Source organism: Danio rerio, chromosome 21 (genome assembly GCF_052040795.2).
Source record: "Danio rerio strain M-AB ecotype USA chromosome 21, GRCz13ab, whole genome shotgun sequence".
Lineage (NCBI taxonomy): Eukaryota > Metazoa > Chordata > Actinopteri > Cypriniformes > Danionidae > Danio > Danio rerio.
Window position 1 is genome coordinate 39,160,054 of NC_141041.1, and position 23,897 is coordinate 39,183,950.

At 32.7% G+C, this 23,897-nt stretch overlaps 3 protein-coding genes across 11 annotated transcripts in view; all 3 read left to right on the forward strand.

Annotated features, from left to right (window-relative positions):
- The window catches only part of map4k6 (mitogen-activated protein kinase kinase kinase kinase 6), a 41,337-nt gene extending 40,387 nt beyond the window's left edge, over positions 1 to 950 (forward strand). For all 5 annotated transcript variants that reach the window (XR_015519683.1, XR_015519681.1, XR_015519682.1 and 2 more), the window contains 2 exon segments: positions 212 to 267; positions 372 to 950. Coding sequence is in view for 2 of the 5 variants with exons in the window: in NM_001045260.2 (NP_001038725.1) it covers positions 212 to 267; positions 372 to 459 (144 nt within the window). In the remaining 3 variants the exon portion in view is untranslated.
- A 3,991-nt stretch (positions 951 to 4,941) lies between these two features.
- On the forward strand, positions 4,942 to 8,480 carry zgc:110222 (the record flags this gene model as incomplete). Its single annotated transcript, NM_001017643.1, is given in 2 exon segments — positions 4,942 to 5,348; positions 7,577 to 8,480. Coding segments are annotated over 2 exon segments (522 nt in total). The 5' UTR covers positions 4,942 to 5,089.
- Positions 8,481 to 12,009: 3,529 nt separating this feature from the next.
- The window catches only part of mtmr1b (myotubularin related protein 1b), a 29,312-nt gene continuing 17,424 nt past the window's right edge, over positions 12,010 to 23,897 (forward strand). Inside the window, exons 1-8 of one of the 5 annotated variants that reach the window (XM_087299654.1) lie at positions 12,010 to 12,353; positions 12,623 to 12,728; positions 16,678 to 16,743; positions 21,704 to 21,779; positions 21,953 to 22,077; positions 23,039 to 23,146; positions 23,233 to 23,334; positions 23,447 to 23,530. In XM_087299654.1, coding sequence (XP_087155780.1) covers positions 12,304 to 12,353; positions 12,623 to 12,728; positions 16,678 to 16,743; positions 21,704 to 21,779; positions 21,953 to 22,077; positions 23,039 to 23,146; positions 23,233 to 23,334; positions 23,447 to 23,530 — 717 coding nt within the window. In that variant the 5' untranslated portion in view covers positions 12,010 to 12,303. 5 annotated transcript variants of the gene reach the window in all.

Genomic DNA, 23,897 nt, shown 5'->3' on the forward strand with positions numbered 1-23,897 from the left:
ATTGTCTGAGTCTGAGTTAAGTGAGTATGACAGTCTGGCGCAAAGTTATAAGATCATAAAGTTTGGTCCAATGTTAAGTCAATGGGACATTTTCGAAATTTCCGGATCAGTTTTTGGAAAACTGTAAGTGGGATCAGTTAGAAAGTTGGGACAGTTCTGTAGTAAATAGCTTTCTCAAGCCACTATAATTATGTTGTTCCTTTTACTCCAGGTTACCCAGGAGATCACAGATAGAAGTCGAGTTTTTCAAGTTTTGGGAACATCTAGGTATGTTTTACTACTCCCGTTTACTGTATCAACATGTTTGATATTAGAAAAAAACTTATAACAACCATCTTACCTTATCTTATAACAATATCATCTTTCTACAGGGATATTATTTTGCAAAGTACTCCTACAGATGATCCGTCGGCCATGAGCAACCTATACATACTCACAGGGCACGAAAGCAGCTACTGAGGGGTCTGAGATGCTGAGAATGTTCAGAGATGGAAACACTACAATAGTCCGTCCTTCTTCACTGAAAAGGTTGTGTCATCCATTCCAAAAAGTTTCAGGAACAGAGCAAGACATGGAGCCATGTACACACAGTTCTACAGATTCTTTGAGGAGTCATGTACACACAGTTCCATAGGGCCTTTGAGGACTAGACTCTGGAGTTAGATCAGATTTGACGGCTCTGGAGTTAACCAAGAGAGTATATGAGCTGTGGACCTACACTAGGTTTAAAAAAACTTATGAAACAACCTGTTATAGGTGACTGACTGTACTACTGAGATGGTCTTTTTTTTAACGCCAACCAGTCTGTCCTTTTTTAGTACATTAAATTATAATATTGACTGTTTGGTGCTGTTATTTAGTCAGTAAACAAGTTGGCAGAATTTTATGAATCATTGTAATTTCTGTAAAATTTAAAAGTTGCCGAAAAATTAAACAAATATAAATGACAATGGTATATTTATGAATAGTTGTTTCCTGTTGTTCAAGTCTTGTGAATATTTTCTCCACAATAATAATCAGCTGCAGCCCCGCAGACCCACACACGTTTCAGGCACAAACAATCCAGCACACACGATCTAGGCAAACCATATAGGTTATGACGGATGTTAATGTTATTAACGTCTTCTCAGACATCGCCATCAATATATTTTTATATAAATGTTGAAGTCAGAATTATTAGGAATTATTAGCCCCCTGATTTATTATCCCCCCTACTTATTTTTTACCTAATTTATATTTAATGGAGAGAAGTTTTCAACACATTTCTAAACATAATAGTTTTAATAACTCTAAAAACTGACAGCAATGCTTCCTGATAGAACAGAATAAGATGACCTATATAAGCTATGGTGAATTATGTATAACTTTATCACCACAGGGGCTAACTTTACAACTCACTAAAAACAGAAGTTTTTAACTTTCGGCTTGGGTTTAATTTATAACAATTATTATTAGGCAATATTAAAACAAAAAACAAAAACAAAATGGTTGATAGTAGTGAGAGAACATGTCTATAAGGAAGTTACAAAGCTTAGTGTAACAAAGCACAAACACAAACCTGTCCAGTAGAGGTCGCTAACGGACTGCTAATCACATATGCCTTTCAAAGATGTGCACGTGAGAGAAAAATGCAATCTCGGTGAAGCAATGGGCAGTGAAGTTGTATGTTGCTAATTATCGTTGTTTGTTGGATTTGTGCGTGTTATAAACAAATCACATTCACCAGTGTGGAATAAAGCAACTTAAATTAACTGAACCAGCATTCTAACCGATGCACTACAGTGATTATCACCTCTAAACTGGCAACTTAGTTGAATACTTCTCAACAGTCAGATTTCTTGTTAGTTTTTCCGTTTTAAGCTGTAGGCACCAAAGATGTTTTCTTCATGTTTTGTGCACAGAAACTCTAAGGATTGCTTTACCAGGTAGTTCATCTGCAAAACAAATGTCAGTACAAATAACAATTATTCATTTGACAGCCGCTGGAAGAACGGTCTACTTGTTTGTATTAAAGAGTCAAACAATCTTAAAAATTAAACGATAAAGAGAGAGTGTAGATGTCCACTTAAGTTCTTAAGTGCACAATAAACATACAGTGCTCAACATATATGAGTACACAACTCACAAATCTTTCATTATATTTGTGCATACACATTAGATTAGTCAGTACTGAAGCCAAATCAGGAGCTTATCTAACAAAACAACTTATGATAATGGTCCAAAATTAGTACACCCAAATTTATGTTATAGAAAAATATTAAATAAAACATTTTAAAACACCTAAATTCAAGAGAAACAAAACATTCTACAATTTTGTTGGAATTTTGTATTTTGTAATTTTTTTTAAATATGTTGCTTGTATTTAATTGTATTATCTTTCTATTTCTAAAGATGTTCAATGACTAATATTATTTTAATAAATATAACTGTTTAATAAATCTATTTTGTTTAAACGCACCAAATACATTGCTTATATTCACTGAGAAATGGATATAAATATTCATTTTCAGAATGGACTGTACTCGATTATGTTGAGCTCTGTAGGTAATATTTATCACAAACTCTTGTTTCCACTCATCACCTTATGTTCTTGTGAAATCCCTCTATCAAATTAATAATTATGTCTAAAAACAAACACAATGTACAAGTAATATGAAGGAATTTTTATGAGCAATTTTACCGGTACTACTGAATTATGAAACTGCATTGTGTTTTGCATTAGGGATCACAGACGTGACAATTCCACAGGTTATTTGAAACACTGAGGCTATGCATTGTTGTCTTTTTTTCTTTTTCCTGTTTTCTTGTGATCTCAGATACATAAATGTTATCTAGATATCACAAAAAATGTTACAAATCCAATATAAATTACAAAAATAAATATTCATATTTTTGCCTTAACAAACCATTTAAGAAAACTTTAAATTGCTGCTGCATTATTAAAAGGGTTAGTTCACCTAAAAAAAACTTATTAATAATTACTCACCCTCATGTTGTCCCAACTCCCAAGACCTTTGTTAATATTCTGAACAAATTATGATATTTTTAAATTAAATCTGAGACTCCCTAATCCATAGAAAGCAAGCGTTCAGAGACACTCAAAGTCCAGAAAAGGCACCAAAAAACATTCTCAAAACAGACCATGTGCCTTCAGCGGTTTGAACTGAATATTATTAAGGAGAAGAAACTGTTCATTAAAGTTATAATTCTTGTTTTATGTGTGCATAAACATATTCTCATAGCTTCATAAAGATTTGTTTGGGTTCCTTTTCTGGATTTTGAATCGGGAACCTTACTGTCTATGGAGGATGAGAGAGCTCTCAGATTTAATCTAAAATATCCTTATCTGTGTTCTAAAGATGAACAAACGAGGTTTGGAATAAAACAAAGGTGAGAATTTAATGGTGTAATCTACATTTTTTGATAAACTAATCCTTTAATTGGATTTAATTCTATAAGTTATTCTTATATTAAATATGTTTATGAACATCCGTGAAAAAAAGTACCTGTATGTACATTAAAAAAAGCTGCCTGGATGGATATTTGTTTATCTGCAAGTGGAAAAAAGAAAAGATTAAAGAATATGATTTAAATATTGTACATAACCCATATTTTTGGGTCTGGAGCGGCTGCGCACTGATTATGGAAATGAAAAATTGACCCAAAACAAATGGTTCTGACTGACTAAATTTGACAATGAAAAAATAGGAAATGTGCTTCAACTGGCGTACCAAGAGCTGTGGAAATGATGGGGAAAAAAACACAGTTTTAAAAAAAAATTTAATAATCCAACACTGGGAAATCAATATCAAAGGTTTCTCAAACTTGAAAGCTCATGCTACACTATGTTGCAGGGTTTTGCTTTAACACACACTGTACCTGGCAGATTGATGTAATACCGGAGATCCTCTGGTTCAGTTCTGCTTAACTGGGGCTGGATGGAGATCAGTACTGGAAAGAGAAAAAAGAAACAGACATTCGTTTTATTGGCATATTCCTAAAAATGTAAGAATGTGCAATGATATCTGAAAATGCACATGATAAGAAGAATAATGGATTGAGAGACTTTTAAATTCAATTAAAAAACAAGATCTAACATTTATTTTCATTATTTAAATTAACTTTAATATAATTATGACATTAAATCTGATTGTTAATTACGATCACACATGAACACATTAATGCATTTAATGACTTTGTGAGCTAAACTAGGTTTTTCTGAACTGAGCATTGTATAAGTTCATGAAATACTGTTTTTTTTTCTGCAAATTTAAACAGTCCTATAAAACATCCGTATTTTTTACAGAAGAATGCTAACAACCACTGCCGGTATTTTTCTGTAAATTGAACAGAATTTTTGAACAGTGTAAATAAATTAAAGCTAAATTATAAATGTGTTGATTGAACTAAACAACATTACATTACCTTTATGTAACTAACTTAAGTTCACTCAACTAAATATTCTTTCTTTAAGGTAACTTGTGTGCCTGAACGTGTGTGGGTCTGCGGGGTTGCAGCTGGATAAATCTTATTTACACAGCACAGGGAGTTTGCATGTTCTCCCCGCGTTCGCTTGGGTTTCCTCCGGGTGCTCCGGTTTCCCCCACAGTACAAAGACATGCGGTACAGCTGAATTGGGTAGGCTATATTGTCCGTAGTGTATGAGTGTGTATGGATGTTTTCCATAGATGGGATGCAGCTGGAAGGGTATCCGCTGCGTAAAACATATGCTGGATAAGTTGGCGATTCATTCCGCTGTGGCGACCCTAGATTAATAAAAGCACTAAGTCCAAAAGAAAATTTATTAATACAAAGCAGTCTACTGTGTAGCGTTTCCTGCAATGGTTGGTCTCTCTCACTAGTCGGCGCTCTTTCTTTTACGAGTTATTTTGTTTTGTAAATGTCTCCTCTTTTTCTGGCGCATTTAAAAAAACAGGAAATGTATAACCAGTAGTTTACGAACGTGTTTGACGGCTTGTCTGTGAACAACAGTTTAGGCGTTAGACTTTATCTGTTTGGTAAAGTAATTAGATTATTGTGATATTCACATTTTTTTCTGCAAAATAAATCGTTTAATATTGTTCTCGTTATGAGTTTAGAGGTGCATTGTTTGTCATTTCGTCAGCCGTACGCTACTCTTGTGTTAAATGGTGTTAAAACAATAGAAAGTCGCTGGCGACCCCTGCTGTCAGAGATGCAGAACAGCACTCTAGCTGTTCATATTGCTTGGAAAAGCTGGGAAGGAGAGGACTGGAGGCTCATTCTCACTGAAAGACTGGGAATGACATCCAAACAAACGGAGGAACTCCTGGAGTCGGGAGAAAGGTTCGGGCGGAGTGTTATAGCAGGTGAAGTTTAAATGAAATTGTTATTAATTATATTATTCAAAACTGTAAAACTGAAGTATTTAATGATTATGAACATAGAAAATAAAACAAATTTGTTTCCATATTTTGTGTCGTAGACATAAAAAGATTTGATGGGATAACATCTAGATATAGACCCTATTATAAAAATCAAGGATTCTTATTGGTTTGTAATCCCATCTTATTAGTTTAAAAAAAATATAAAGAGGTATAAAGTTTTTTTCCACTAAAATTCCACTGAAACTTTCCAAATTTCATAAGCAGGTTTGTTGTATTGGAAAATGCTGTACAAACATAATTCATAATGTGACATTATGGAACAATCACTGTATATTAATGCAACGTATATATATATTTTTTTTTGTGCGGTGGGGGGGTTGGTGGCAAAATGGAGGTTGGTCAGACTCAGTACTACATATTTTGGATAAGAACGCTTGTTTTGTTAGTCGCAGTGAGCTTGGTACTATCTTTAAATTTAACTTTGAATTTATCTTTAAATTGTATTTTCTTACCATTAATTAATATGTTAAAAGAGATCCTAGTTTATTTCACTGTCACATCATAAATTATGAATAGTAAATTAGGTAAGTTAAATATTGTGGACAAGAAATGTACAAATAAGTTTATTAGAAAGTGTCTTATACAGGAATGCTATCCTGGTCCTGCTAAAATAATTGATATTTTCCAACCTGTTAATAAGAATTTAGTTAAGAAAATTAGACGCATATATTTGACATTTCATCTTCCTCCAAAATACAAAGAAGTACATTTTAAAATGATGTATGATATTTACATTTGAATTGTAATGTTTGCCAATTCTGCAATAGGGATATTGAAACTGTTGAACATGTATTTCTTCATTGTAATTTGGTTAATCCTTTCTGGACAAGTGGATAAAACAATGTATTTCACAGTAAATTGTGTACTTAATATATAATCATTGACTGTAAATTGTGTACTTATTATATAATCATTGACTGTAAATTGTGTTCTTATTTTACTTAAATTCTTCATTCATAAATGCAAAATTTTGAAAACAGCTCCTCAATTGATTGTCTTTAAAAAAGAGTTTGCCACCTACTGTTTGTAAAAGCTTTAAAGATAATGAAGGGTAAGAAGACTAAACAATTGTATGATTTGTTTCAAGAATATGGTTTTATTTAACCCCTTACAGAGTTTCTGTTTGATGTCTGATGTTTTTTTTTTAAAGTTATTTAATACATTTTGTTTGCTTGTTTTGTGTCATTTTATGGCTTTATATTTAATTTACTCTATATCTGACATGTCTCAGTCAGTTTATGCAAGATTATGTTTAGATTGAGTTTGGCCTGAATTGTTATGTTTTTGAAAGGCAAATAAAAAATACAAAAAACAAAAAAGAAAAGATATGTTGCTACCCAGCATACTGTTTGCATTAAAACAAGTCCAAATGTCAAACTTTTAAATCATTCAGTTTGTCTGGTTTTGCTTATTTTTGTAATTAAACTGTTGATGAAAAAATAAACCGATCAAATGAACTACAATATGTATTATTATTTTGACATGCTGTTCAAATACTGAAATTAAAGAACCATAAATCTTAATATTATGTATTTATACCTCTTTTTGGCTCGCTTTTTTATTTGCACATTATTAATTTTTATTTTTATTTTAACCATTAAATATTTGAACATCTATTTCTTTACTGTTTGATGTCTGCACGGTATATTGTTCCCTTTTTTTTATTTATTATTTTAAACATTTTGTTTGTTGTATATTTGTTTGTTTGTTTGGTGTAATTTTATTGCTTTTTTATTTGATTCACAGTATATATGACATATCTCAGTCAGTTTGTGCAAGATTATGTTAGGATTTAGTTTGGCCTAAATTGTTATGTTTTTGAAAGGCAAATAAAAAATAAAAGTAAAAGATATTATTATGTGGCCATCCAGCGCACTGTTTGCATTAAAACAAGTTCAAATGTCAAGCTTTTTAAATTATTCAAAGTTTGTCTGGTTTTGGTTATTTTTTGTAATTGAACTGATGATAAAAATAAACTGATTAAATTAACTACAACAAGATTATGAAAAAATATTATTATTTTGACATGCTGTTCAGATACGGGAATTAAATGACCAAAAATCTTAATATTAATTTATGCCTCTTTTTGGCTCACTTTTTATTTGCACATTATTAAGTCTACTTGTATATTATCTATTAAATATTTGCAGGTCTTGTGGATGTTGGGGAGACGTGGTGTTGTCCAGACAATGTTCCCTGTGAAGAAATGAAAAAGCTAGAGACAGCAGCCTGCTTGACTGAACTCAACTTGAAATACCTTACAAGACTCTCAAACCCCCGCTGGCTCAATGAACCAATGTATGCTAGGGGTCATAAAGATGTGTGGACTGTAAACATACCAATTCGTCTACTGCCTTCTGCTTCTTCTGTGTCTGAAGGGACGCTAGGGCATGCCTTTACTGGAGATTTGTAATATAGATCTAATGGATCCTTTTTACACTAATTAAAACAAGTTTAATTTCTTGTTAGTGTTAAAGTATAATTTTTTTTTAATGTATAGTCTTTATTGTGTTGACCTAATATGAATACCAGTGCTGTTTGAACAAAAAAAAACTATACAACTTTTTTTCTTAGGTAAAATAAGTATTCAGGTTGTCAAAATAGATTATTATATTCTACATTATTGTTGTAGTGATGTCTTTTGTTTTCCTTATTGAACACTTTGCCCCTTGAGATTTAGAATGGTTCCATCACTATCGATTTTAAAACACTCCTAAAAACGTACCTATTTAGCTTGACTTTTTAATATTATTTTAATAATTTTTTTTTACCGGTTCATTATTACATTTATTTAGTTGTTTCTCTTGGCTTGTTTTTGTTTTTATATTCTGTCTTTTATTTTACTTTGACTTATGTACACTCTCAGGAACAAAGGTACGGGAACTGTCACTGGGGCAGTACCTTTTTAAAAGATACCCAAATAGTCCACAGTGGTACTTAAAAGGTGCATAATATTAAAAAAATTGTACCTAAAAAGTTCCTTTGAGGTACCATTATGGAACAAATATGTATCTTTTAAAAAGGTACTGCCCCTGTGACAGCTCCCGTACCTTTATAATAAACTAAATTTATGCAAAAAAAAAAAAAGGAAAATTTGGTTTGGTGTTAGTCAATTTGCATTTTTGGATATGAAATTCATAAAGAAAATAACAAAGCATGGATTTCTTTTAGTAGAGGCAGATTCATAATGACCAAAATATTTTCTTTAAAAGAAACAAACATCTTGTTGTATATCATCATTAATAATGAGCCAATGTGTTTCTAAAATTGTACAACATAATTACAATCCCAAAATAAATGAAAAACAGTTTCAGTGTAAAAATTAAATATTTGACCAATATTAAAACTAAACTGTTTCAAAAATTGTTTAATAGCAGGGCAGCAAGATGGCACAGTAGGTAGTGCTCTCACCTCACAGCAAGAAGGTCGCTGGTTCGAGCCTTGGCTGGGTCAGTTAACATTTCTGTGTGGAGTTTGCATGTTCTTCCTGTGTTGGCGTGGGTTCCCTTCGGGCTCTCTTGTTTTCCCCACAAGTCCAAAGACATGCGGTACAGGTGAATTGGGTAAGCTAAATTGCCCGCAGTGTATGTGTGTGAATGGAAGAGTATGGGTGTTACCGAGTGATGGGTAGCAGCTGGAAGGGCATCCGTTGCGTAAAACATATGCTGGATAAGTTGGTGGTTTATTCCGCTGTGGCTACCCTAGATTATTAAAGAGAAGCTGAAAAGAAAATGAATGAATGTTTATTAGGATAAAATTTGTTGATTAATTTAAAAGACACTTCTTTGATCTTATTGGTGAGGAATTATTTTTGTTGCAATAAGCCCATATTTATTTCCATTTCAAATATATTATTCCAATAGATTACAACATAACAACCTTTTCAATAAAAAGAGATTTAATTTTGTAATTTTTATCTTTTTTTACTAGAAAAACAAGTTTTACCTATAAACATCTCTGTCAAATAGGAAAAATGAATAAATGGTATGTTATATTCTAAAATAAATTCAAAGTAATCCATTAAAAACAATGTTGTTAAATAACTGACTAACTAAAAGCAAACCAGTTATTTTATTATTAAAGATTTATTTTTATATAAGATATTTTGGTTATTCCAAATATTTTTGCCATAGTTATTACTAATACTAGTTATTTTTCAGTCATTATTATTATTTATTATTATTATTTAGTTAACCTTTTTTATTGCACAACAAGAACAATACCATACAAAAAATGAGGAATATGCTTACATTTTTTTTTATATCAAAGGAACAAATCAGTAGAGAATATAATAATAAAATTACAGGGGATATTCATTCATTCATTTTCTTGTCAGCTTAGTCCAGGGGTGGGCAAACTCGGTCCTGGAGGGCCGGTGTCCTGCACAGTTTAGCTCCTACTCTAATCAAACACACCTGCTTATTGTTTCCAGGGATCTTGAAGACACTGATTAGCTTGTTCAGGTGTGTTTGACTAGTGTTGGAACAAAACTCTGCAGGGACACCGGCCCTCGAGGATCAAGTTTGCCCATCCCTGGCTTAGTCCCTTTATTAATCTGGGGTCACCACAGAGGAATGAACTGCCTACAGGGGATATTTAAATTACAACAAATTTGCATAAGAAAAGGATTCCAAAATTGCATACATTCTTATTTTTATGTTCAATGCATTTTAGGGTTTCAATATAATGCTTAAGATCAGTTTTAAACAAATAAATTTTGGGTTTATCATTGGACCATTTTTGTTTGTGCATGGTACTTCCCATATCTAATCATTAAATTAATAATCAAATTTTGCTCAAGTTTTGTTATTATTATTGTAACATAATATTGTTATACATTATTTGTATATAAAAAATATCTTGGCAAAACTGTTTTTTTTATTTATTTAATTAGTTTAAATATAAGATATTTAACATCAAACCAAAACATTTTGGTTTTGTACATTCAAAAAACGGTTTTATCAATTCTTCCTCTGATTCACAAAAAGTGCTCACAGATTCCATGTCTTTTGAAAGTATTTTAACAACTTGTTTCACTGGATAAATAGCTTATATGTCATTTCTTTAACTTTGTTGGTGAGACAGCATTTACTACACTATAAAAAATAAATCCATAAAATTTACAATAAAAAACGGCAGCTGTGGTTGCCAGTATTTTACCGTTAAAAATACGGAACAAACCCAAAAAGTAATTTGTAATTTTTACAGTAAACTTCCGAATGTTATTTATTTATGTAATATGTTTGCATTTTGAATTACCAACATCTACACATCTTTTGTTACACAGATAGACACATTAACACAGCCATATGCAGGGAAGTTACATATAGAACCAATGCTCATCACAAACAACTTTTTCCACAAGCAGAAAAATGTATCTGTGTTTAGAAGTTGCTCAGTGTCATTCACACAGCTTCTAAACACGAGTATGGTAACACGCATAAAATTAAAGTCATGAAATAAACATTATTTATCAACATAAGATGTAACATAAATCTCTTATGTACATAACTGATGGGAAAACAACCAAAAATATCCATATTAATGTCAACAAAAAGCATAAAAAGTGATGTGCCATAAAGGGAATTCTGGGAAAGTCAGTTTATGGTTATTCGCCATATATACCAAGGAAACATACTGTCAACCAGGTTACAGATTTTTACTGTAGCATATTTACAGTTTTTTTACTGTTGAAATCACGGGCATTTTTACAGTGTAGGTAAATTCCAAACTTTTTTCCACTCAATCTGCTCAAAAAGAAATTCCAAAAAGATTTGCATTTAGACTACAATGTGGTTCTGCATAACTTTTTAATGTAACAGTTATTAAATTTATTGTCTATAATTTTCATTATAGACATTTATTTTAAAGGTTATACATTTGTTGTTCCATATTACTGATTTATGTGGAGAAAAATTATGCTTATAAATAAGCATTGATAGAGAGCATACCTGTTTATGAAAAGAGGAATGTTTTATCGACACCTTGATAATATCAAAATTACACCTTAAAAAATTCTAAACCCCCTGGTGAAAAACTAACTCAGGGATGATGCTCTAAATTTTGTCTTTAGAAACCAGGCAATTCTTAATCCATTTGTTTTTAAATACACAATTAGAAGTGCTGAAGTTTAGAACATTAAGACCACCATCTTCAACTAGATTGCACAAAACTGTCTTTTTTTAAAAATAGCGTGGTCTGTTCCTCCATATGAAATTGAACAAAAATGTATCCACGTCTTTTATGACTGATTGTGGAACATCTAATGCAAGAGACGTATATACTAAACGTGGACAAACCTTCAATTTTGGCTAATAACATCGTCCTTTGATTGACAAATCTCTCATTAACCATAAGTTTAATTTTTGTTTAATTTTCTTAATAATTGGTGTAAAATGCAGATTAGCTACTTCCCTCTTTTTGATCTTTACAATTTTTTATACCCAAATATTCCACCATCTCCTTTACTGGAACAGTCGTCTATATTATAAGGCCATACAGTCTGCCTAGCCCAAGGTCACGCTAGTGCATTTTGGGTAATGTAGTTTGTTGGTACTTAACAGCGCTGGCGTGGCGATGCTGAAGGCGGGTTTACGAAACCTACTGCGTAGAAGGTCGAGGATTAATATTCATAACCTGCGCATTTGTTAGTGGGACCTATCAATACAACGTAATTAAAAATCTGGACAAACCATCGCTATTGGAAATTTACGTGGCACCTACTTAATTCGTATTCATGAGCGTAGCCTTCGGCGTAGTATGATTAAATGTCTGAGCGTATGACAAACTTTAAAACCGTTCGCACTTCGCATATACAGAGACGATGAGCGTTGCATGTAACATTGTTTGCTGCACTTTTCTAAACTTGCAATAGAGAATGGACAAGCGACCGACTTCGCCTCAGTCAAACGCTGAAACTCCAGACAGGTCAGTGCTAATAACACTCTTATGGTTTATGATTTTTATACGCGTCGCGACACAACCCTTTTATTCTTGTAATGTTAAGCGTCTGTCTATGCACTGCAGTGTTGAGAGGGGGTGTGGTGTCATAAACCGTTGTTTCATTTATATTACATTTATTTTGGTGTCTTGATGTAAACAAAAACCTTGGACTGACACGTATACACAAAACCTATCGTATTCTGCATATGAAAAAATATATATTAAATAAACTTACAAACCCATTTATATTATAGTCCAACAGGAGCTCATGTTGAATGGTGCAAACAACTAATTGCAGCCACAATGTCCAGTCAAAGCTGTGGACCCATCAGCTCAGAGATGATTTCCAGGGAATATAAGGTATGGTCGTGCTGATGTGCATAAGTTACATTTAAAACTGGTTTTATTTTTCCACTTTAACACAAGACAGATTATATTGGGTTTGGATTGCATTTTATTTTACAAAAGTCCTTTTATTTTACTGCTTATAAAATGGATGTTTATGACCCCTGTGCATTATTTTGTTTGGTTTAATTTAGTTCATAATTTTTTTTCATATGTGTAAAGCAATATATATATATATATATATATATATATATATATATATATATATATATATATATATATATATATATATATATATATAAAACCCTGTAATGCTCACTGACTAGCCCAATTTTGTTTATTCTTTGTTAGTTTTGCTCTGCCAAAATCTCCACCCGGTGCTTTTCGTTCATGCACTCTTATGCAAGAGGCAGCACTCTTCACACTTTTTTTCCTTAATGAAACCACAGTGGATCAGAACATAGGGTTTCTGCAGGGTCTTAAAATGTCCTAAATCTCAAAATCCAAAATTTAGGTCTTACAAAGTCTTAAATTTACTAAAATATTGTGTTTTAGGTAGGCATGGGATAACCATTTTCAAAGTTTACCGCAGTTTGGAAAAGTTAAACTGCTTTCTAAAAAGTTATACCGTTGATATACCGTTCATAAGGTATGTGTAAGATTTTTTATTTACATTTTTAAATTTTTTTTAGGAAAACAGTATCTCGAACAGAAAAGATATCCAAAGATAAATTGTAAAGAAATCTGTGTTTTTAAAACGAATGAAGACAGCAGAAGTCAATAATTCGTTGTCATTATTCAGCCTGACATGTTTACTGCTCCAAAATATTTTTAAAATGAATATATTGTGTTTAAAGGGGAAAATAAGTTTTAGTATTTTTTACCCAGACATTTAAAAATAATATATTTTAGAGCAGTAATCACAATACCATGAAACCATGATATTTTTATCCAAGGTTATCATACCGTCAGAATCTTATACCAGCCAATGCCTATAGGTCAGGGGTGGCCAACCCTGTTCCTGGAGAGCCACCTTCCTGCAGATTTCAGTTGCAACCCATATCAAACTCACCTGAACCAATTAATTAGGACCTGAACACCACGTGATAATTACAGGCAGGTGTGTTTGATATGGGATGCAACTGAAATCTGCAGGAGGGTGGCTCTCCAGGAACAGGGTTGGCCACCCCTGCTATAGGTCTTAAATCTTTTTTAAACAGGTCTTAATTTTCTTTTGTTCATGTATAGCTACCCATCTGGCTAAAACCCATACAATTACTAACAATCATCTTAATAAAACTTAACGTAATTTTTAACTCTAATAGAATGGTTTAATTATTTTATTTACAATGTGTATATATATATAAATATTTGTTTAAATGTTCTCCATGTATTTACTGCTGAGGACACTGATCTGGACAGATTGTTGTCCATAGATTTAGTTTTTAAAATGTTTAAAACATTTGTTAATTTTTTATTTTATTTTTTTTGTTAAAGAAAGTTTATGTTAGGAAAAAAAGTGTATTGATACAAGTAGAGCTTGCTTGTTTTTACACAATATTTAAAATGTTTTGCTAAAAAATAAAATCTCATGTAATTTTTTAATTATTAATGTATTATTAAATGTGTTTAATTATAACAAATATTTTTTGATGGGGCAAATAAAAATATTTTCCATCTGGGCCATTTGAAAAATGCCTTTAGCCCTGGTCTAAAATTTCATTCATAATGGTCTTAAAAATGTCTTTAAAAGTCTTAAATTAAACTCTGAAACCTGCAGAAACCCTAATAGTTTAAATTGTACATTTAATCAAGTCTACATGAAAAAAGTACATTTCTAGTATTATCTAATCCACATTTTGCTACAAAACCCTTTCACAACACAATATGTTGTTTTACCTGGCCACATGTCCTATAACCATAAAAGGGCCATAAAATAGTCCAGACATTTCACAGAGTGATGACTTGCTAGTTTATATTATAGCTTGAGTTTTCCTGCCTTCTATTTTCTCCCACAGATTTTTTGATCACCATTTCCGGAGTAGAGTTACCCAATTCTAGCAACAGCTTATTAACTTAGAGGTTAATTGCATGTGATTTATTTTATGTTGATATGGCTTTTAATATTCCATTTGGTTTCTTACACAACGCTAGCAAATAATATAGCTTGCCATGACTCGGAATGTAGTTCACAGATCTAATCTATTTTTGATATTTAAAAAAAGAAGTTGTCATTACTTGTAAATTATTTGTTGTAATCTACTTATGAATAGGCCCACATGGAATCTGCGCACGCAGAAATCTGCAGATTGTTGCAGATGTTCACAAGGGTTATATGGTCATGGAAAGCCTGGAAAAGTCAAGGAATTTTTACATGGCATTTTCCAGGCCTGGAAAAGTTTTGGAAAAACAGAAAAATCCACAAAGTTTTGTGTCATGGAAATTAGTTTAACAAATATCTGTATACTTGAAATAGGGCTGTGCGATATTGTAAAAATCTGATATTACGACATTGTATTTCTGTGATATATATTGTGATGTAAATACAATTTCACCAGATGATTTAACAGGTTTATTTGGATTGATTTTGTAGAAGAGTGAATCTCGAATAATATATAACAAATAAATTACAAGCATAGATAAATAAAATATAGTAAAGATAAAAGTGAATTATAGTTTTCAGGTATTCACTATTCAGGTACAGATATTGAATAATCAACACTGCATAGTCTCCATTGTATATTATTTAATCTTTATTAAAGTTACAAAATATTTCTTGTAGCCGGATGTTTTAAAATTTAAAATATTGAAATGGTTACACATTCACAGATCTTAAAAGGACAGTTTACTCAACATTAACTTTAAAATGTAGTCACTATTCACTCACACTTCACTTGTTTCAATACTATAAGAGTTATTAAATTATATTCTTTTTGTGTTGTAAAAAAAAACGAAAACTCATAAATGTTTGAAACAAGTAAAGGGTGTAATGAAAATGTTTAGTAATTTTTAGGTGAAAAATCTCTTCAAAACTGCATGCAGATAATAAACTTTTACTCTATACTAAACTATATTCCCAACATTGCATATTTTGCAATGTGACTATTGCGAATGCACACATTGTGATATCGATGCTGAAGCGATATATTGTGCAGCAATAACTGTAATATAGGTTAGTTGTTTTTACTTTCTGTCCTTTGCTAAACTTGCTCTCGCATTGTTAGTGCTGTGTAAGCATTAGCAAAATCAATTATACATAGATATAAAAACAAATTTAAACAAAACTGATTGCTGCATGTTCTATGATATGCTGTAATAAATTTGAACGTCATTATTTTTTTTATTATTTACCATGTATAGACATTACTTGAAATATTAGGTCATGAAAATGTACTTGAAAGTTCTGGAAAAGTCTTGGAAAAGTCATAGATAGGATTTGCATAGTAAATAACTAAAGACTTAATATGTTAAATAAAAAAATTATGCATTTTTAAGTCTTTAGTTATGATTCACCAAAAACAATCTGTATAAATCCACAGATTTTTTACAATATTCTGCACAGAAATAGCCAAAAAAATTTGCAGATTCTGTCTCGCCTTGCTTATGACTTATCCTGACAGTTTCAGTTCTTTAGCGGGATTGACAAATAGTTTATCTTGATCATTTGAAATTATGAAGCTGACTATGACGGCAAACTGTACAACTTTCAGAAATTCCATAAACAGACTTGGTATCACAGTGTTATCAGATATTTTGGTACACAAACCTTGACTAACATAACTAATGCCATGGAAAATTAGATAGAAATTAACGTTTCTGGCCCTAGTATACATGCATGGATGCTTGTAGTTCTTGAAAAGATTGCACTTCCACAATCTTTCTGATGTAGTTATATGCACTGCTTATTCTTTCTCCTCATTACTCTCTGTTTTTTCTGTGGTGTTGTGGTGTTTCTTTGGTGCAGGACTGTGATATGGAGGTTAAAGGATTTCTCTTGGACAGTGACCCACAACAGACTGCCCCCTCCTCGGCAAGTCTCTTTCTGTCTGTGTGTGACTGTTGTGACAAACGTTTCAATAAGTTTACATATAAACAAATAAAATTTACTACAATAATTTTTAGGCTTAAATGAACTTTCCTCTTTTTGTTTCTCTCATCTTGTACTTCAGTTTCCCAAGCATTCAAGTGCACTATTCGCTTTTTAGTTATCACCCACTGGCATTTTTAACCTAGTGCTGCTTCAAATCATAATCATAATGTTCTGTCACCTATTGCTGTGTCTATTAGGGCTGGGCGATTTGGCCTAATATCAAAATCTCGATTAACTGAACATTTCAATTAATTATGATTAATGAATCATTATTTATTTATTTTTTAATTTTTTTGCCCTCATAGTTCACTGACAAGTTCTGTACATTAAATATGTTTACATATTACAAGTGAGCGATTTCTAAATGAAGGGTGCATTGCTTGATTTTAAAATAATTGAGCATCAGTGTTCAACATCAATGTTGAACAACTGAAATTAAAACACACATTGCCCAAAGCGAACACACTTATATATATTTTATATATATATATATTATATATAAGTGTGTTCGCTTTGGGCAATGTGTGTTTTAATTTCATGTCAATGTATTTCATATTAAAAGTAGAAAATAAGCAGTATTTCTTCTACTGTAGATAAAATTACTTTTGTATATTCTGTAAATAATATCTTATACATAGGTTTACCTACATCTTCTGTAAACAAATATTTTAATGTAAACAATTTTAATGTAATATAAAATATGGCGTCTCAAGGTATCTCTGGAGCAGCTTTCAATCATCGTCAATGTAGTGCAAAGTAGGGCTCAATAATAGGTCCATCATCCTACTTGACCAAAGAACAGACGTGGCTGCAGAATTTTAAATCATTCACAACATGTGATTGCATTTTGTGAGAGTGCTCGCCGCTGATGCACACCAATGTGAGAGCGCGAATTCTGAGCTGGACCGTACACGTGCGCTTGATACAGAACAATAAACCAGAATGGGGTCATGTGATTCCACACACGGTATAGAAAGTAATCGAAAAAATTGACCTGGAAAAATTTGATAGATTGTAGGTTCTCAGAGTCAATTTCAATTACTTTTCGATTAATCGCCCAGTCCTACTGTCCAATTGTCTATTAATCTGTCTGTCATTTATAGATTTTCACAAATTATAAGAATTGAATGTACTGCAAAGACATTACATATTTTGTAAACACTTTTATGTGGATAATGTATTAGATCAGGGGTGCCCAAACTCTGTTCTGGGGGCTGGTATCCTGCATAGTTTACCTCCAGTGTCCTTCAACTCACCTGACTGGAAGTTTCTAGCATACCCAAAAAGATCATGAATAGCTGGTTCAGGTGTATTTAATCGGGGTTGGAACTAAAATATGTAGGACACCGGCCTTCCAGGGGTCCGTTCTTCGTACGTGGATTAATCAATTAACTTGATTTGGTTGTTGGCGATTTGACAGGATTGTTTCGTTCTGCAAAACTCATCCGAGAGTTGTTGTAATAGCAACAGATCTGGTAGCTCAAACCTGCGGGGAAGCAGGTTGATTTCATATAAATAGGATTAGATCGGGTCTTTACAAGCAAAGGAGATATTGAAAGTATGAACTGAATGCTGATATTTTCTTACAGTAGTAGTTATATACACTTGGGAAAATAGTAAATAGTTAAAAAAATTATATATATATATATATATATATATATATATATATATATATATATATATATATATATATATCGATGGGGCGGTAGGTAGTGCTGTCGCCTCACAGCAAGAAGGTTGCTGGTTCGAGCCTTGGCTGGGTCAGTTGGCGTTTCTTTGTGGAGTTTGCATGTTCTCCCTGCGTTCACTTGGGTGACATGCGCGACTGGTGAATTGGGTAAGCTAAATTGTCCGTAGTTTATGATTGTGTATGGATGTTTCCCAGAGATGGGTTGTGGCCGGAAGGGTATCCGCTGCGTATAACATATGCTAGATAAGTTGGCTGTTCATTCAGCTGTGGCAACCTTAAATTAATAAAAGGACCAAGTTAAAATAAAAATGAATGAATGAATATTCATTAGACATGTACAATATTTGACTGTTTTTTTTTTGTTTTGTTTTTTTACAGGAATAATACTTTATGCAGTCATGCACGTGTTTTGACGGTTATTATAACAGTGATCAATAAAGGAAAGGATTGCTGATCATGATTTCGAGGTTCGATAGATCTGTCCTTCACAACACGCGCATCGATCTCAGATCAATTCATCCAGACATTTTAAGCTGATTCGCGAACTTTTTTGAAGAACCAAATTAGCCAGAAATCAGTTATCAAAAATAAAAGATCTAGGTTCTTATAAATCCTCTAAGATCATTTAAGCAAGGTATGAAGAACGGAGTTTGAGCATCCCTGTATTAGATTAACTAGGACTTGTCACAGCACTTATAAATTGTTGTTCTTGTTTTTGGTCTGATTGTATTTGTTATTATTTCTCTGCTGCAGAGACTGTCAAAAAGCATGATTTGTATGTATATATATATATACTGTAGATCACTGGAATGTGTGGAAGAGAAATACAGATGTACGACTCATGTGGAATTATGAAGTATCACCACCCTGTGCCATTTTCTCAGACCTTTAATTAGCATAATGCTAAAACAGATCTCCATAGATCTTTTGTCTTTATGAAGGTCAAGCCTGTTGAATTCCACAGTGCCGTCATTGTTTAGCAGCTGGAGTGTAAAAGAATGACAACCTCTATGTTCATGAAGCTGCCAGGCATTTCTGTCACTGTGGGTGGAACAGATCCATGGGATCTTATCCCATTGAACACCCTACTGCTCTTTGTCAACAGTGTACTCACAAACACTGAAATTTCATGGCCAAACTTTGATTATTGGTTCTTGCATGGGGTCTTTTGGTTGCATACTAAATTTATCTATATGGAATGCAATTTGCATCATCAAAAGTTTGCATCATCATCACTTTTTGTATAGTGAGAGATTTTTCCAGTGCTGTAATTCTAAATTACACAAGTGTCATCTGCGTTTAATTTACAGCCTCAAACTTTGAGCTGAGTGTTTGCTTTAGGGAGAGATTTCTTTTTTTTTTTTTTTTTACTTTGGGTGTGGTGGCTTTGGAAACCACATAAGCATATTTTATATCTCTCCTACACTAAACCACAGTTCCATTTGAGTGTGTGTATGTGTGTATTGCTAAAATCTGTTTTACTTTGTGGTGACAAATTGGTTCCTATGAGAATAACATATTGCAAATAATTTAGAATGAAGAATTTTGGAAATGTAAAAAAAAATAGTGGTAGTGTTTAGGTTAGGGTAAAGGGGTATACAGTTTGTACAGTATAAGAATTACTACCTGTAAGGACTCACCACAAGTATGCACATATTTTAGTTTTAAATGCTTAAAGGTGCAGTAGGTGATCTGCCAGAATGCTAGCATTAGCATAATAGCTTAGAAATTTTACGACCCACCCCTGTTGTCCAAAGCCACGCCTCCTTAAGTGATGAACACGCGAACGCGCACCATTTAGATATAACACTAGATAATGTCATTCACCAGTTAGAAAACTTTATGGAGACACATAGTTTATGAAGTTGTTTAGTTGTTTAGTTGTTGACAGGCCAGCGGGTGTAAGATTATATTTCCCAAAACTGTATTACAGGCTGTCACTGTTTAAAATTGAACAAATGTTTGAATATAAATTAATCTTTACCTCAGTAAAGCTGGTTAGGCGGAAAAGCATTTACTTATGCTTTGTTAATAAAATAAATAAAAATTAGATCCGAAATAAGGAGTGCTAAAAACAGTCATATTTTTGCTTTACACTTACTGTAGGTTACCAAGACAACAAGTGACTTTTCATTTTCAGTTGTGCTTGCTGATCCTCGTACATCGCTTGTTTTCAGCTCCTTTTACACTTGAACATCTCAGTGAATTCTCAGGTCTTTTTAACCGACTAGTATTGATGCTGTAAAAGATACTCAATGAACTTGAAAATAGCCAATCTTTTGCTGCTTTGCGTGGCTAAAATAGTTTTAAAACACACCTGTCTAAAAGAAATACTACTGTGGTGTTATTCTTCAGTTAGTTGTTTTGAACTGCATAACGTCAATCCCCTCCAGCCTGCAAAAGTACTTCCGATATTAATTCAGGGTTTACAAAGAGGGCAGAAGCTCATGAACAAAAGGCCATATTGGTCTTTCAGAAAGAAGTTCCGGTTAATGCAGAGTTTGCAGGATGCCGCCTCTCTGTCGGTGGTAGATCCATGCTTCACGTGTGGGTGCAAGTAATATATCTGTCTGCTTAAAGGCTGCGCAAAAATTAAAATTAAAATTTGTTTACAGACAGCTTGAAATACCTGTCGTAATTGAGTTATTTGTCAGTCCGGTTCATCCAATATTAAATTGGATGAACATTTTTTTAATTTAATGCCTTATGGAGAATATAAAAATACATATAAATACATTCATATAATTTACTTTTAATCATTACTATTGGAATGTGAAGAGACTTTCAACCAGCACAAAAAAGACCACCACCTACTGCATCTTTAACATTTGAAAACCAGTAAATGTAAACAAATTACAAACAGTACCAAACAAGGGGTTACATCCAAAAGCCTGTAATATGCTAAAAAAAACCTTAATTTATGGATTTATGCCAGTAAACAGGGCATGAGTAAGAAGTCTGGTTACACACAGGTAATGTCATGCCTAATTAATTAACATAATGACAAAAGCAAATAAGCAAACATTCAAGACACCTCGTAAATGTCGTTATTAATCTTAATTTTGGATCATTTAAATTATCATTCTGAAAATGTGAGTTTGTGATATTGCACATTTTCTGAATTTCTCTTTAAAGTATTGGAAAGGATATAATACTCAAAAGGATGTGCATGTAGTCATATAAAAGTATTTGTATTTCAATGTGCGACAGGCTCTCAGAGAAGGAAATAAGCAGGCTCAGATGGAAGAGGCTCCGCGTATTCCTGGAGAAACGATCAAAGCTATTGGTAACAAATTTTAAAACAAGTTGTCTCATTAAAGAACCATCATAAAATTATTTTATTTTTAGGTGGCTAGAGTTGGTCTTCCATGCCAACTCACACTTTTGGTGGTAAATAACCCTTGTTTGTTGTGATTTAAAAAATAATAATAATAAATAAATAATAATTTTTCTTCACAGTCAAAGACGTCATGTACATCTGTCCATTCTCTGGGGTCATAAGGGGCACTTTAACCATCACTGACTTCAAGCTCTACTTTAAGAGTCTAACAAGGGTAAACTCTCTTCTAAAACTCTCTTCTGGGGTAAAAATGCTTATTTTCTTATTTACAGCTTCTAGCACCAACAAACCAAACTATAGGAAACATAAACTAAATATTGTTTCCCCTCACGTTAGTGTCTAAGTCTAAAATTTATATAGCTTGAACATGCTGCAAAGTTGTCATAAGTAACAGTTTTTTTAGTAAATAGATTGAACCATTTGAAACTTTCAATGATCCTCCTTTAAATATACACTCCAGGACAAAAAAAAAAGATCTAAATGTTTTTGAAAGATGTAATCTTTGAGTAGACCTGTCACAATAATCAATATATCATCTTATCGCACAACAAATTGACATGACCTCAATCTTTTTTGGTGATGCTAAATTTATAGCCCATACATAAACTATTCTAGCAGCATTTTAGCTAACATCTCTATTACTATTGAATATGTTAGTGTCCATATGGTTGAAAAATACAGTAGTATTTACTATAAATGACTAATATATTTTCATCTGGGTGTTTGACAACTGAAAATAGATCTGGTACCAGTTATCGCAGCCTCTGTTACTTTTTTACCATGCACTTTTATTAGTATTTATTTAGGATAAGCGTTTTCACATTCTGATTCCAATGCGCAATTGTTCAATTGTTAAAGCTACTATAAATAAATGAAATAGTTTTAAGAATAAAATATGATATGTTTTTTGGAAGAGTGTACTTTCATTGAGATGATATTATATTGTCATTCTGGCATTATATAATGATGGCTGGATTCTTAAAATGACACATATCATTTATCGCAGTATATTTTGATGCAATATATCGTCCAAAAATAAATTTTGTGTGTCTGTGTGTGTGTGTGTGTGTATATATATATATATAATTTTACTTTACACCACTGATTGAATTAGTGCTTTAATTCCTTGGTGTTTTTCTAATTCTATTTAGAACAGATTGTTTGGTTACTGCAGCTGTTAATGTTGTTTTCTGTGTTTGAGATAGGATTCTCCATTTGTACTGGATGTTAATCTTGGAGCCGTAAGCAGACTGGAGTCTATCGCGGTTCAGAGTCACGGGGATGACACTCAAGGACTTGAGATAGTCTGCAAGGCAAAGAACAACTTTTCCATTCTTCAATGACTTCATTTAGTCTCCTTCACACACTTTTAAATATGAACTTTTTTTTTCTTCCACAGGACTTGAGAACCCCACGGTTTGCATACAAGAAGGAGGGACAAAGCAATTTGGAAATGTTTAAAATATTGTCAAAGTATGCGTTCCCGCTTTCCCACAACTTGGTATGACATTTTGAAAATATCTGCAAGTAACAAACGTAACATACCAATGTTTCATACACTAGCTTCAGGCTTTTAGTATGTTTAATGATACAGACTCCCTATATTCCTTCAGCCTCTCTTTGCCTTTAAGTACAGAGAGACATTTCCAGAGGATGGATGGAAAATCTACGACCCAGTTGCTGAGTACAAGAGACAGGTAACAACTGTCATGCCCAGTGTTGGGGGTAATGCATTACACGTAACGCGAGTGCCGTAATAATATTACTTTTTAAGTTCAATTCAATTCATCTTTATTTCTATAGCGCTTTTAAAATGTAGATTGTGTCAAAACAGCTTAACATAGAACATTATAGTAAATTAAAACAGTGTCAGTCCAGTTTTAGGTCAGTTCAGTGTGGTTTAATTTTCCAAAAAAGTCCAAACACTGAAGAGCATATCCATCGATGCGCAGCTCCACAAGTCCCGAACCATGCAAGTGGCAAGGAACAAAGTTCACCAGTTGGTGAAAGTGAAGGAAAAAATTACCTCGAGAGAAACCAGGCTCAGCTAGGCACAACCATTTC